The following is a 15,262-nucleotide window of genomic DNA, read 5'->3' as shown; positions in this document are numbered from 1 at the left end:
CCGACACCTCACAGCAAGAAGGTCCTGGAGCACCGACACCTCACAGCAAGAAGGTCCTGTTAGCACCGACACCTCACAGCAAGAAGGTCCTGGAGCACCGACACCTCACAGCAAGAAGGTCCTGGAGCACCGACACCTCACAGCAAGAAGGTCCTGGAGCACCGACACCTCACAGCAAGAAGGTCCTGGGTTTGATCCCCAGTTTGGACCTGGGCTCTTTCTCTGTGGAGTTTGCATGTTATTCTTGGGCTTGTGTGGATTTCCTCTGGGTACTCAGGTTTCCCCCACCCTTAAAAACATGTACAATAGGTTGCCTTCAGGCCCAGGCCTCCCTTGAAAAAATCTGAGATCTCAACAGGACTAATGGTAAAAAATAAAAAATAAAAAAATAAAAAAAAAACTGAAACATGTTGGAGGTTTTTTTTTTTCAGTCCCCCACTTTAGTCTCCCTGTTTGAGGTCTTTGTTGCTCTGCCACTCCTCCAGCTTCAGTTTCCAACAAAGACGAGAACCTCCTAGGCCCAGACCTGTTCSCCTATATGGAGAACCGRCGGCTGGTGGGCCAWGCCAGTAGCGGTTCAAGGCAGTAGCCGACAGTGATGGGGAACCYCTGGCTGGTGGTRTGAGCCGGTTGCAGGTCGAAGTGACAGCTGATGCCGGTGGAGAACCGGTYGCTGGTGGGCTTATAGCCAATTATTCTTTTATTTTACTGACGATACGTTGCTTCAAAGCACTGTGTGCTGCAAGCTGGTTTAAMTTTTTRTTTTTCTTTTTTTTAGAGCTGGTTTTCACTCTTGGAGGTAGTTTTGTCCCCTTCAGCTAACAGGAAGATGAATCTGGAGCCTCCTGTCACCAGAATTGTCCTGAGCCATACTTGCTTTAACAGCATTGTAGGAAGATGACAACTGGATAACAAGGCCTCCAGCCCTGTTTAATGATGGACAGTTTTTCTTCACAAAAATTGCTTCCTTCATTCTCAAAAACAACGTTCCTCTCTATCAAGGATGTGAACATCTTCCTCACTGAAAAAGTGACCACTTGCCTGTAGATGAGTGTAAACTGCAGAGTCCCCAATGTACAGTATAACTGATCACAGTTCTCCTGTATGCAATTAAATGCCAGGAGTTGGTTTGAGAGAGGAGTAAAGGAGCCACATCCCAACAATCTTTTCTGCCTACACTGTCACAGCAGTGCAATCCAGTGACCAGAAGTATTATCAACAATAGATCATTGACTTTATAACCTTCAGAACACACGTCTAAACTGAAAATTCAAGTATTTAACCCTCTTGATGTCTTTGGGTAAAAACAAACCAGTTTTAAAACTTTAAGGCTTTGAGTTGTTTAGATCCAAGGGCAACAGGAGATAGATTAAAACACAGCATTACAGGGGAGTATTGATTGCAGTCCCTTATCAGTTTCACCCCATTTCACATTTACATGCATGTGACCAGTAGTCCATGGGCCAGGGTGGCTCACCGTGCACCCCCCCCACCCCCAGTACTGAACTTCTCTGGTATTTTCATGTACCCTATGGGGTCCRTTCTTTCAGAAAATGCATGTTAACAGAAAAAAAGTTGGGTCCCACTGCCCCSCAGGGAACCCTTTTTGGCCACACCCCTTTTCTATTTGTGACCATCAAAATTAGGGGTACATGGACCTTAACTGCCAGTAACTTTGCTATAAACCAACCAAAGTTTAAAAACAAGGTATCAGCAGATTGGTATTGATTAGCTCTTCCATGTACATGACATTTCATTAAACAAATATCTGTGTGATGATGTCATTGGGGGGGGGGGGTCAATTGGTCACAATCCCAACAGAAGATGAAAACTTTCATCTTTTTTTAGTCTGTGGGTTAGGGTGGGTCACCATGCACACCCCACTACTGAACTTCTCAGGAATTTTCATGTCCCCTRGGGTCCACTCTTTCAAAAAAAGCAYGTTRACAGAAAAAAAGTTGGGTCTCACTGCCCCCYAGGGACMRCTTWGTGACCACACCCCTTTTCCRTTGTGACCATCAAATTTAGGGGGACAGGAAGCTTGACTGCCAATAAYTTTGCTGTTGCTRTTAAATTTTCAACTTTCAAMATTGAAATTTTATTTGTCTGGAGAAAATYRTTTGCWTGTGAGTTCAGTTTACATAAAYAGAACAACTTGTGGCAGTTTACTTTTGAGTTGATAAAGATTCTCAGGTAAGTACAMAMAACMAACTAGAAAAGAGCTGGGTTGCTTCATTTAAGACTTTTTAAGATTTGTTAGGCTAGTAGCGTGAACATAAGGCCACCAACATGAATTGCTSCATCACTCAGATAAGYCAATTAAACACTGATATTGAACCTGTAGTAGGACTATTCACCATTTTTGCAGGTCGCAGGACGTTACTTGGAGAGAGTCTGGCCAGAATGGATCTCTTCCTGCTCTTTGCTTCCCTTCTTCAGCATTTTTGTTTCACTCCTCCACCTGGAGTTTCAGAGGACAAACTGGATCTGAAACCAGTTGTAGGTATGGTCATTGGTCCTAAACCTCAGAAACTGAGTKTTGTCCATCACCACTGAGGAAAAGAGCTGAGCCTACTTGATTGATTTTTTTTTATTCTGACAATAATGTTTTATTCTTATAGAGTATTTCCTAACAATACTGACTGTCATTGAGTTTTGTACTGTTAAATAAAAAATAGTCTCTATTATTTGGGGGAAAACATATATTTTGATTTTTAAAGGTGTTGTTGCCTGTGAGAAAATTCTACTTCTGCTGCTAAAAATATTATTTTCTTTGTAAGTGAGCAAACTCACAAATAGGCATGGGATCAAAAAAATGCTAACCCACTAAAAAAAAAACAGTTACAATATATAAATAAATTTAGCATTTTTTTTACATCTTTTCAAAATGTAAAAAAATAATTCAGCATCCTAACAGTTGTCTTAAAGGAAAACAAATTGAAATGTACCAATGTAAAGGTTCTACAAGAAAAAAAAAAAACAGGTCCTGAACTGACCAAAACTCAGAAAACTAAAGCAAACACAGACTCTAAAATATACCCTACGGACAATGACCGATGCAATTAGTGTCTCTTTTTTATTTTCTATTTTTTTGCTTTAGCTTTGCCRTATTTTAGGCCAAAACAGGAAGTGTTCKGAGTGACAAAACCTCCTGTTTCTGCTAACTCTCAGTAAATTTGTTATTTGCCTGAGGCAATGGCGGATCTAGGATTTTTCAGTGTACAGGGCCATCCAGGGGCCACAGTATTCATAGAGGGGGCCAAGTATTTGTTCAACATGATGAGTGACAGGGCAGTGGCACTTCAGGGGGCCAATCARATTTCAGATGGGGCCAATGTCCYTGTGGCCCCGCCCCTAGAACCGCCCCTGGATTGAGGTYATTGGTTGTCAGCTGTRCAATGATTAGAATGTAGGTTTTGGACAGCTGCTCAGTCAGAAGGTTTGTGTCTCAGAGGACTCAGCAGAAGCTCACAGGTCATAAGAGCATGATGGAAGTTATTCTTCAATACCCCACTTCAGTCTTACTGTTTGGGGYCTTTGTTGCTCTGCTGCTCTTCCATTTTCTTCACTCCAGTTCCCAACRAAAGACAGAACCTCCAGGACCCAGAGCTCTTCCTCTGTTTGGTAACCTGTTCCAGTTGGATCTGAAGAGACTCGACCAAAGTCTCTTTGATGTGAGTAATCTACTGTTTGTCCATAAATTTATTCTACTAAATCCCAGACAGATTTTTTAAAAGTTTGAACTTTTACCTGTAATGTGTTTTCAGCTTTCCAAAATTTATGGACCAGTTTTTCAAGTCTACCTTGGACCACAAAAGGTAGTGGTTTTGGCAGGTTACAAGACCGTCAAAGAGGCTCTGGTCAACCAGGCTGATGAGTTTGGAAACAGAGATATATCCCCACTTTTCTATGATTTGAACCAGGAATATGGTAATACTAAATATATATAACAATAAATAAATAAAAATAGAAGTGTCAACTAGCCTGTTGTCAGTAAAACRTGATTATTTTATGTTTTCAGGTATTATATTTTCAAATGGGGACAACTGGAAAGAAATGAGGCGCTTYGCTCTGACAACACTGAAAGATTTTGGAATGGGCAAAAAGATGAGTGAGGAGACCATTACTGAGGAATGTCGCCATTTGATTCAAGCATTTGAACAATTTGAAGGTAACTCTTTTATAATGGTGCTCAGGTTTATTTACACAGTTGCAATTATTATAAGAGGGTCTTTGTGACTGTTATGGTAATATTTATTTAAAAAAGACAGAAATACGTGGTCCAAGAATGAAGGTACTCCATGAGATGATCAGCTGAGTTTTATTGCAACAACAGGAAACACAGAGAACCTGGCCTGTCTCTGTGCCTCTGCTTCTCTCTGTCAGTGTCTCTCCACTCTGCTGTTGTCTGTTGAACACTGTTGAACACTGTGTCTCGAGAGGCCTCATATATAAATTAACAAACACCATTATGCCATCTTAACAAGATTTGATACAAGGTCAGTGGAAATCACAAAGATAAACACAAGTGAWATCTAAGAATGACTGTTGTTAGCAAATCTTGTTCTGACTTTAATCATTCTGTCTGCAGATGAACAGCATGTCATGAAAATCTAGGTCATTAAAGGATGTCATGAATTACTTGCTTAAACATAAAAGTATTAGTTCTATTACAGTGACATTTACACARGAGGTACTTTGGTCCTTTTTATGCTGGGTGACAAAAATAAACCAYTGTGACACAAAACTATTTTTTGSTAGAACTTGGATGGTCTTTTGGGGTCTTGGTGAAGTCTTCAGATGTACAGTGGGCTTCATTTACTTGTGATAATGYGAATTTAAGTTGTGGTGCTTTATGTTTATGGGGCAGTGAGCCTTGGGTGGGACTTGAAGGAGCATGGTAGCAGCGATGCACAATTTTCCAGATTTTTGCACATTCTGAAAAGTTGTGTTGTTYAGGGAGGGCAGTGTGGAATTGACATCCAGTGTGAAAGGGGCTCAAATGTACAGCCCCCCTCTCAAAAACAAACAAAAAAAAAAAAACCCTCCAATCCTTAACTATAATTTCTGATTTTTCTCCCAGGTAAAGCCTTCGACAACACTCAGGCCATCAACTACGCAACTTCAAATGTGATTTCAGCTCTAATGTTTGGAAGGAGATTTGAATACAAAGACCCRACCTTCCAAACAATGGTGAAAAGAGATAACGAGATCATTCATCTGATGGGAACAGCCTCCATTGTGGTTAGATTTTCTTCATGACTCCAACAAAACTTTTGCATCAGATGCAGTTTATAATTTTTCACTTATTTCAAAGCTCTTAAATCAGTTGATTATGTTGATTTATTTCTGTACCGATATAACTTTAGAAATCTTGATCAGGTTATTCAAAATTTGATTGAGTGTGTGTACTTTCATATACTCTTTTTGTTTTTGTCAGATTTACAACTTGRTTCCTTGGTTGGGCCCTTTCCTTAAAAACTGGACGAAATTGATGAGCAACATGGAAGACACTAAGRCAGATATCAGGAGGATAATAGCAGATCTAAAGGAAAGTCTGGACCCTGAGAACTGCAAATGCTTCATAGAAGCATTTCTGATCCGTAAAAATAACCTGGAGGTGAGAAATCAAATGACAACAATGAGTTCATCCCCAGGCTTTTAAATATTTATTAATAYGATTATTTTATTTTTCTAATACCTCTATAAGGATTCAGAAATGAGGAACTTGCACTACCGAGATGAAAACCTGCTGTACAGTGTAATCAATTTGTTCGCAGCTGGAACTGATACCACGGCCAACACTCTGAAGTGGTGTCTCCTTTACATGGCTAAGTTTCCTCATTTTCAAGGTGCTAAATTTCCTTCTCGTGCCAACAGTTTTATTTTTTTAAATTGATGGTAATTCACCAATAATCTGTGAAAAATATTCACCGTCTAACCAGATGGTGTTCAGGAGGAGCTGAGCAGGGTGGTTGGAAGCCGTCAGATTGGGATAGAGGACAGGAAGAACCTGCCGTACACTGATGCGGTTGTTCACGAGGCACAGAGATACGCAAACGTCGTCCCTATGGCCCTTCCTCACAAAACGAGCAAAGATGTCACCTTACAGGGCTACTTCATCGAGAAGGTCAGTSGTTTACAAAAGGTCATCTAGTTTATCACTAATACATTTTTTGAAGTCACATTTGTTGTTTTTTTTAAGCCTACTTTCTTTTTACTTACAGGGAACAACTGTGTTTCCTCTCCTCACATCTGTCCTGTATGATGAGAGTGAATGGGAGAGTCCTCACAGTTTTAACCCTTCCCATTTCCTGGATAAGGAGGGTAAATTCATCAGGAGAGATCCCCTCATGCCTTTCTCTGCAGGTACTTATTTGGATTTAAGTACTAGCATACAACATATTTTTCGAGCTACAAGCAAGTTTTTATAAACATATYGTTGGCTTGATCCATTTGCCTTGTTTATGAAAAACAGATTGTTGATGGCAGCCAACTCTGAAAACTTTCATCCAGGTCAGCATGCTCAGGTTTTACTGCATCTGTAGGTAAAACTTGCCTCGTCATTTTGTTGTGCAGGTCGCAGGGTGTGCCTTGGAGAAAGTCTGGCCAGAATGGAGATTTTCCTGTTCTTCGCCTCACTCCTTCAGCATTTTCGTTTCACTCCCCCACCTGGAGTTTCTGAAGATGAAATAGATCTAAAACCAGTTGTGGGCTTGACCCTCGCTCCAAAACCTCAGAAACTGTGTGCTGTTTACCGCCTTTAAAGAGGAGAGCTGGAACTGTCTGGTACAGTCTTGTTTAGCCTATGTCATGACACAAATGTTGCAATGTCTGAAAAAAACCTTTTTATCAATAAAGTTCAAATGAATGTGTTGTTGACWGTTGCATTATCCCTGAGTTTACTTTTTTGTATGGCTCATATATAATGATATCTCGCTGCACACATAATCCCATGCACTGTAAACTCTTCAGATTATTACAGAAACTTTATTATATTTTCGTATTTTGTTCAAGTGATACACATGACCCATAAGACGTGGACCTTCTTCTACTAAATGCTCTATTTGTGATTTACTGGTAAAAACACCCTGAAGCTACTCCTCTCAGGACATTAAATGCTTCCATGTAGTTAAAATCACTTGATATTCCTGGTATCGGTTCAAAAGGTTCATCTGAATCAGTGAAACTTCACTCCAGCAATCATAAGAAAATATTTTAGGTCCATGTCAACCTTACATGCTTTTTTAAAGCTGTCTAATATGTATGCTATGCTTGGAAGGCATYGGCCCTAATTATTATATGTCTATACATTAGATTTAACCATAGAGCAGTTTGATGAGGTGCAGGTGACAAATGCCACAATTGTAGGCGTGCACTGTTGACCCACGACTTACTAATGAAATTGGGCACCACATGCTCAAACAAGGTCAAAGGTATTTCTGGTTGGCATTCAGTTCTTGTGTTGGTTCTTAACTTTTTTATATTAACTTCATGAACTAGTTTTATTGGTATTTTACATTGTGACAACAACAGTAATGCTGCTGAGTGTTGGAATAATTGAGAGTGCAGCTGAAACACTGTATATACACACAACACTGAATATTGCAATGTACTAAATTTGTACATTAGTAACTATAAAAAGGTTAACTGACCGTGCTCTCAGGTTATTCATTTTCAGACATYGGATCAGCATCATTTAAACTCCAGTGTAAGGGGTGTCACTGTGGTTAATGTTCAATTTTAAATGTTGACTGCAAAACTATAAAGATCAAAAAGGCTCTTCTGTTTTGGTTCTTTATTACAAAGATTTCAAAGTTCAGTTTGTGATGCTGTTACATCAGTGTAGATGGACAGGTCTAAAATTTGAGGTATATATTACATTTGAATGCTGATATCTAAACAATCAATTCAGCATTTAAAATAATCCTATTTTTTTTGTTTTCACAATAGTTTTTATTAACTTTATTCATTGCTTTAGAAATAGCAAAATAAATTCTAAAAAATACAAATCACAAATAAAATGAAAGGCAGCAGAAAGAAGAAAATAAATTTTGTATCTGCCCCCCACCCAAAAAAAAATAAATTCAAATAATATTCTACAAACAAGAAAAACTAAACAAAAACAAAATCCTCGTCAAACAGCAGTTTGAATGGATACACATTTCATATTTCTTTACCAAAATGACTTCGATCATTCTATAAACATTGTTTAAATCATAAACCATAAACATTGATCCGGTATTTTTCACATCACTCAGATTATTCCATAATCTTATTCCTTGGATCGAAGTAAACCTCTCACACAAGCTAGTTCAAAATTTAGGTTTCACAAACATCTATATTCCTTTACGATCATAATAATTCACCCTCTTAACGAATTTTAATAGTATGTTTAAAGTTAATATGCTTTTGTGAGCCTTATGCATAAACTGATAGTATAGTCAACCAAATCATAGAATTTCAGTAACTTCACTTGATAAAATAATGTATTTGATGGGTGACTGTAATGTTTTCTAGTGATAATTCTTACAGCTCTTGCTTTTTCCCAGACTTCAATACAATATTTTGTGTGGAACACTTATTGCTCTATACAACATATCTTTATCATTGAATAACTCTCTTACTTTATGAAGTACTGTTTTAGATGTAGTTATTTTTGTTCTTAAATATTTGCTTGTTTTCATGTGACGTTCCGCGGCGATGCATCAGAGGTTCTCAAACTGGGGTCCCTGGACCCTCAGGGTTCTGCGAGAGGTATCTTGGGGGTCCTCAAAATTTTTTACTAAAATGTTAATTTGGTTTTTATTTTTAAAAATGCATGGAGAACAATGAACTAATAAAACAAACATGATAAACTTAATAAAAATATATATTCACATGGCATTTAGAGGTTGAAATGACAATAAATAATCTTTTAAAACAGCATGGGGTTTATGAGGGGGTCCCTGGAATTTTTTCCGCCCTTGTAAGGGGTCCCCAGACCCAAATGGCCTGAGAACCTCTGATCTACACTAACGCGTAATGTCACGTGTATCTGGCTTCGCAAGCTTTCCATACCATACACCCATTTGTAAACGTCACGTGATCAGGCGCGCCCAGCCCAGCGCTCCAAATTTGACGCAGTTCAGCTTCAGCTCAAAACGGTGCGGAGCAGAAGAAATTCTACTAGTTCACCTGTGAGTTGGTGATTTCTGGTGAGTTGCACATGTTTTATGCATGCTGGGAAAATGTGTCCGATCTTGTTTATTATTGCAAAACTTTTCATCCGTTATGCTTAATGACAGAAGCGTGCAAGGAGCGACGCTGCAGTTAATTAAATTAATTGAATGCAGCAGCTGCCTCGGTTCTGGAAGTTTAAATGTTTAAGCAGCTCATCAGCAGAAATATTACTGGGACAAATGGGTTTCTGGCGCACAAAGTTGTAACCTTTTTTCTCTCTCTCGCAGTCTGAACTGTCAGGCTGCATATTATTTTACTTTTAGATCACTTAAGTTCAGTCCAATATTGACATCAGCAATAGTTTTATTCAGCTACAGAACAGAAGTAACTTTTCACTTTTAGTTTTGTCTTGGATGACTGACGGTAAACTTCAGATTTATCAGCACAAATGTAATGTGATCAATATTTGTTAGTTTGTCTTGCACTTTGCTCCCGTTCCAGATGTTTAACTCTGAAGGAAGTGATCAAATGTAGCCCTGAATAAAACAGGCATGTTGACCAACACCTCAAGAGCTTCTCTGAGCTTGATGAGACATTTTCAAAATATAATATTGACTTAGTTTTGTTTTTTTAAGTATTGCTTTTCAAAGCCATTGATTCTTTGCCATTTATTTGTAAATAATAAATCAGATTAACATTAAAGCAGTGATTCTTAACCCTGGTCCTCAAGGACTCCTTTCCTGCCTGTTAGGAGGTTTCCCTGATTTGACCACCTGGTTTGAATGAAGAGTGATTAAAAAATCTTCTGAAGTCCTGCTGAATAGCAGGGAAACAACAAAACATGTTGGATAGGGGTCACTGAGGACCAGGGATGGGAACCACTGATTTTTCTATTGTGGATTTTTTTCTTCTTCTGCCAATCTTTGCAGAAATGTGATCAAACCAGATTTGATGCTCTGACATAAACCAAAACACTGTTGGAAGTGTTTTTCCCCAAGAGAAGACGTCTTCCTGGAAAAAAAAACCATCTGATCATGTTTGAAGATCTACAATCTCCCTATTTGGTCTCCCTGTTTGGAGTCTTTGTTGCTCTGCTGCTCTTCCACCTTCTTTACTCCAGCTTCAGCTCCAGCCGAAGACCAGAACCTCCAGGACCCAGACCGGTTCCTCTGTTTGGTAACCTGTTCCAGGTGGATCTGAAGTGGCTTGACAAAAGTCTTTTTGCTGTGAGTCACTTGTGTGTTTTTTTTAAAATGTGTTTTAGTGTGTGTTACGGAGTGTGGATCGTGTGCTTTAATTTTCCAGCTGTCCAAAAAATATGGACCAGTCTTCCAAGTCCACTTTGGCCCAAAGAAGGTGGTGGTTCTGGCGGGTTACAAGGCAGTTAAGCAGGCTCTGGTGGACCAGTCTGTTGAATTTGGAAACAGAGATATCACTCCAGCATTTTATGATTTGGCCAAAAGTCATGGTAAAATTGTAGCTTTTTTTTTAAAAAATTTTTTAGTCTTGCTAAAAAAAGAAAAAAGTTAACACGTTATTTGTTTTCAGGTATCATCTTTTCTAATGGAGACTCTTGGAAAGAAATGAGACGTTTCGCTCTGAAAACATTGAGAGATTTTGGAATGGGCAAGAAGTTGAGTGAAGAGATAATAACAAAGGAATGTTGCTTCCTAATTGACGAATTTGAACATTTTGAAGGTAAAATAATCTTGTCTTGAGTGAACTCAAGATGCTTAAGGCTTCTAATTAACTGGGGTCACTGCACCATAACAGCACAAAAGTAGGGGAAAGTTTAGCCCGATCACATAACAACCCAAGACTGCACTGACTAAAACACTGAATCGTGGGAACTAATTATCCAAATCAGACCATTCTGAGTATTTTTTAATTTATTTATTTTTTGTCAGGAAACATACAACTTCTTTTTATTTTGCTGCAGGCACACTTTACAGTCTTATTTACTTTTTTTCTGACAGGTAAACCCTTCAGTGACACCAAGGCCATTAACTGTGCCACCTCAAATGTCATATCGGTTTTGCTGTTTGGGAGGAGATTTGATTACAAAGATCCGGTCTTCCAGGCGATGGTGCAAAGAGAAAGTGAAATCATTCGTCTGACAGGGTCGGCATCTGTCTGGGTATGGAAATTACTTCAAGACTGAAAGTAAATTTATTTTATAGGCACGTGGGTGGTGGATATGTATAAAAATATATATAGTTACTGCAGTTCCTTGAAAATTTTGCAAATAATTGCTATGAAACTTCTGTTTATTTGATTTGATGTGGATTTTATTTTATGCTAAATGTCTTTTTTTTTTTTAAGATTTACAACATTTTTCCTTGGCTGGCCCCTCTCCTTAAAAACTGGAGGGATTTGATCAAGAATGTGAATGAAAACATAGCAGATGCAAGTAAGATAATTGCAGACTTAAAGGATTCTCTGGACCCTGAGGCGTGCAAGTGTTACGTTGATGCATTTCTGAGTCATAAGAAACACCTGGAGGTGAGTCTTCAAAGTCCAGCCCAGGACCTGGTTGAAGAAAATTGAGATGTTTACTGTTTCTGTTTGGGGATTTAATAGGATTCTGGACTCAAAAACCTGTACTACCATGATGAGAACCTGCTGTACAGCGTGACAAACCTGCTTGAGGCAGGAAATGATACCACAGCGAATACAGTGAAGTGGGGTCTTTTCCACATGGTCAAGAACCCTCATATTCAAGGTGCAAAAGTTACTTTAATTTTGTCTGTTTTTAGTTTTCTTATATATTCCACCAGCACATGTTAGATTTAATTGTTACATGCATTTAGATGGTGTTCTGGAGGAGCTGAGCAGGGTCGTTGGAAGCCGGCAGATTCGATTGGAGGACAGGAAGAACCTGCCGTACACCGATGCTGTGATCCATGAAATACACAGACTTTCAAACATCTTCCCCCTCAGTCTTCCTCACGCAACAAGTACAGACGTCACGTTTCAGGGCTACTTCATCGAAAAGGTTATCTGTTCATTTCAATCTTAACTCCCCTCGTTAGATTGTTTTAATTCTTTTTTTTGCCACTTCAGTAGAAAACAAAACTGAATGTTAATTTCTGCATCCTCAGTGGCTTTTTTTATAATACTATAGTAAGAAAGAAAAAGTAGAAGAGAAATATAAGAACAGTAAAGGGAGAAACTGATAGAAATTATACAGCATGTGAAATGAACACCAATAACACACAGGACGCCACACCCGACATTTGACCATCACACACACAATCAGGCACATATACACATACCTACATACACACCCCCCCACACACACACACACACAAGCTCGCACAGCCATCCAATTGGGGACATTCCAATGACCTCCACTACATCTCTACAGCCCAGATTGTTTTAATTCTTGCGTTTTTTCCCCCCTTTACCTACAGGGAACAACCGTTTTCCCTCTTCTCACGTCTGTCCTGTACGATGAGAGTGAATGGGAGAGTCCTTACACTTTCAACCCGTCTCATTTCCTGGATAATGATGGCAACTTTGTCAGGAGGGATGCCCTCTTGTCTTTTTCTGCAGGTATTTTTGCAATTTTGGTATGCCTTTTAAAGACTGACTTTGCAGTGAAAACTAGAGATGACATGAAACAAAACAGCTTTTAGGATTTTTAATCTTCTGTTCAGCAGCTTTAACAAACTCCCATACAGATGATCCTGTTTTAACTCCAACCATCTTCCTGCAGGTCGCAGAGCTTGCCTTGGAGAGATTCTGGCCAAAGCGGAGGTTTTCATCTTCTTCACCTCTCTTCTTCAGCGCTTTCGTTTCACTCCTCCTCCTGGAGTCTCAAAAGATGAGCTGGATTTAACCCCAGCTGTGGGCTTCAGCCTCTGTCCTCGACCTCAGAATCTGTGCGCTGTCCGACGCAAGTGAAGAAGACGACAAAGTCTTGTTTTGTATTTCGTTGTGAGAGCAGAAGTGCTGTTTGGTCCACACGATGGACACGGTGTTTTATTTTTAATATTTTTTTTAGCAAAGAAGTATTTTAATATACTTATGCATGAAATGCTTTTGAATTTTAAATCAATGAAGTGAACCAAACTTGTCGGAACTTGACACCAACAAACTGATCTTTTTTTTTAATCTGTGCCAAACTAGATAATTTAATATTAAGTAATTATTTGATTTTAAACAGTAACCTCTTATTGAATTTAACAGGGATTTTTTGTAATGAGGAAACAGAAAACATTAAATGTTAAATGGTTTGATTATTAAATTGCTACAGAGTATAATTTTAGAGTCAGTATTTAGGATTTAAAATAAGTTTCAATAACTTTTTTTAAAGATCTCAGCCACATGATTTTTTTTTTTTACTTAATGTCTTAACACATTCATGGTTCAACATCAATAAAAATTTGCCTTTTAGAAGCTTGAGGTCTATTTTTCAATTATTTAAGTGCTTTTCTTTCAGAATTATGGATTTGCTGTAAACTGTCAACAGCTTTTGGTTCTGTTGTGAAGGTTGAGTCTTTTTTATCTTTTTTTTTTATTTCACACACACCCCAGCACTTGAAATCTCAGAAATTAACAGTGTAGATAATCAATATTCTATTTCTGACAAAGTTAAAAATAATGTAAACTGTTACCACAAACTATTTTTGTATGAGAATCTTGATTTAATTACAGAAATGACCTTTAACTACTGTATATACAAGGCAGTAATCAGTCATACCAGGGGTTTCCACAAGGCTTGTGACCCAATTTATGTAGCCAAATTAGGTTTATGAATTTAGCTAACAACTTTAAACAAGGGGTCAACACATTGACTGTTTTTATCTTTTATAATTATTATGGTGAATAAATGCCTTAAGTGATCATTTTTAGAAGTTAGTATCTAAAGGTTATCTGGACCACTACTTGATGTTTCATGACCCACACTGGGGTCTTGACCTCAACTTTGGGAATCACTGAGTTGTCTCCATCCCATGTTGTTGGGACCCCTTGATGTTTACAAGCAGATCAGCTTTAGAGGAGCTATGCTCAACAATGCTAAATCATGTGAGTGCACAGTTTATGTTGCATTAAGCTGTCAACTGAGAGGAAGATCACATCCCTGCCTTTTGGGTGGGAGGAGTATTCCTCACCACAACTGTGCAAGAAGAAAGGACTTTTCCCCTCAACACTGGACGACAGATAAAGAGTGGACTCTGTCGTTTTATCTGCCGAATGGAATTAATCCAATGAGCTGATGTTGGTGAGTACTAGTGGGGGTTTTCACACAATGAAAATGTTTAGAATTTCTAACAATTTTAAAAATGATTACAGCAGCTGAGAAGTGTTTTGGTAATGTGCAATTCCTTAATTAACCATGTGATAATTAATTTAAATTGGATGCAGCTGCTAAGCTAAGCACTTCTTGAGCTTTCGTTGTTTTTTTTAAGATTCTAAATATATAAATATGTAAATGAGTCATTACAAGCTGTAACATCCTTTAAATGAGTTTCTGTCAGTATGGGTGTGAATGTGTCATTTATATTTGCAAAATTTCTGAAAAAATCTCTGTCACAGTTTCCTGCTTTTCAAATTACGTTAAGAAAATTATTTGTAGTGAAAGAATTAACTTTAAGTTGTGTTGATTATAAATTCAACTTTTAAATAATCTCAACAGGATAAGTGGAATGCAAAGTCAGAAAATCTCTACTGTTTACCAGCTCTGAACAAACAAAATAGCTTTTTTTTCTGCTGATGCAAAGGTTTTGGATCTCTGCTGACGTTAACTGAAGTTGGTAGGTATGTTTTTCCCTACAGGTCTTAATCTGTATTATTTACATAAAAAACAACATTTTGTGAAAACGTTTTGCTCTTTTAATTCTCCAAGACAGGGGTGGGCAATCCTGGTCCTCGAGGGCCGCAGCCCTGCATGTTTTACTTTTTTCTCTGCTCAAACACACCTGATTTGAATGAATGGATGATTATCAGGCTCCTGCAGTACGGAGGACCGAAACTGACAGAATTAAAAATAAAAGCAGAAATATACACTCACCGGCCACTTTATTAGGTACACCTGTCCAACTGCTCGTTAACACTTAATTTCTAATCAGCCAATCACATGGCGGCAACTCAGTGC

The 15,262-nt window shown here is 38.4% G+C and overlaps 3 protein-coding genes across 6 annotated transcripts in view; all 3 read left to right on the top strand.

Annotated features, from left to right (window-relative positions):
* The window catches only part of LOC106518686 (cytochrome P450 2K1), a gene marked incomplete in the record, with an annotated part of 19,277 nt that extends 12,384 nt beyond the window's left edge, over positions 1-6,893 (top strand). Inside the window, 9 exon segments of the mRNA XM_014010061.1 lie at positions 3,453-3,674; positions 3,768-3,930; positions 4,022-4,171; positions 5,084-5,244; positions 5,441-5,620; positions 5,711-5,852; positions 5,946-6,130; positions 6,228-6,369; positions 6,580-6,893. Of these exon segments, the coding sequence (XP_013865515.1) occupies positions 3,453-3,674; positions 3,768-3,930; positions 4,022-4,171; positions 5,084-5,244; positions 5,441-5,620; positions 5,711-5,852; positions 5,946-6,130; positions 6,228-6,369; positions 6,580-6,767 (1,533 nt within the window).
* Positions 6,894-9,090: 2,197 nt separating this feature from the next.
* On the top strand, positions 9,091-13,563 carry LOC106518690 (cytochrome P450 2K1). Its single transcript, XM_014010066.1, has 10 exons — positions 9,091-9,197; positions 10,092-10,388; positions 10,468-10,630; positions 10,711-10,860; positions 11,139-11,299; positions 11,485-11,664; positions 11,743-11,884; positions 11,973-12,157; positions 12,576-12,717; positions 12,881-13,563. Exons 2-10 carry the CDS (start codon positions 10,197-10,199, stop codon positions 13,066-13,068), a joined length of 1,503 nt encoding a protein of 500 aa, XP_013865520.1. The 5' UTR covers positions 9,091-9,197; positions 10,092-10,196; the 3' UTR covers positions 13,069-13,563.
* Positions 13,564-14,179: 616 nt separating this feature from the next.
* The window catches only part of LOC106518692 (cytochrome P450 2K1), a 6,405-nt gene continuing 5,322 nt past the window's right edge, over positions 14,180-15,262 (top strand). Inside the window, exons 1-2 of one of the 4 annotated variants that reach the window (XM_014010071.1) lie at positions 14,180-14,389; positions 14,804-14,921. The gene's annotated coding sequence lies outside the window, so the exon portion shown is untranslated. The remainder of the gene's footprint in view (positions 14,390-14,803; positions 14,922-15,262) is intronic. The other 3 variants (XR_001310350.1, XM_014010070.1, XM_014010068.1) reach the window with 3 other exon arrangements.

Source organism: Austrofundulus limnaeus, unplaced genomic scaffold (assembly GCF_001266775.1).
Source record: "Austrofundulus limnaeus strain Quisiro unplaced genomic scaffold, Austrofundulus_limnaeus-1.0 Scaffold65, whole genome shotgun sequence".
Taxonomy (NCBI): domain Eukaryota; kingdom Metazoa; phylum Chordata; class Actinopteri; order Cyprinodontiformes; family Rivulidae; genus Austrofundulus; species Austrofundulus limnaeus.
The sequence above is the reverse complement of the archived record's forward strand: the minus strand, read 5'-3'. Positions and strand labels throughout refer to the sequence as shown.

What these genes read in the sequence shown, in the direction of transcription:
- LOC106518690 (XM_014010066.1), top strand. Translation starts at nt 10,197, where the DNA reads ATGTTTGAAGATCTACAATCTCCCTATTTGGTCTCCCTGTTTGGAGTC. An exon ending in TTGACAAAAGTCTTTTTGCT is followed by an intron (nt 10,389 to 10,467) that starts GTGAGTCACTTG and finishes TTAATTTTCCAG; the next exon opens with CTGTCCAAAAAATATGGACC. An exon ending in CCTCTTGTCTTTTTCTGCAG is followed by an intron (nt 12,718 to 12,880) that starts GTATTTTTGCAA and finishes ATCTTCCTGCAG; the next exon opens with GTCGCAGAGCTTGCCTTGGA.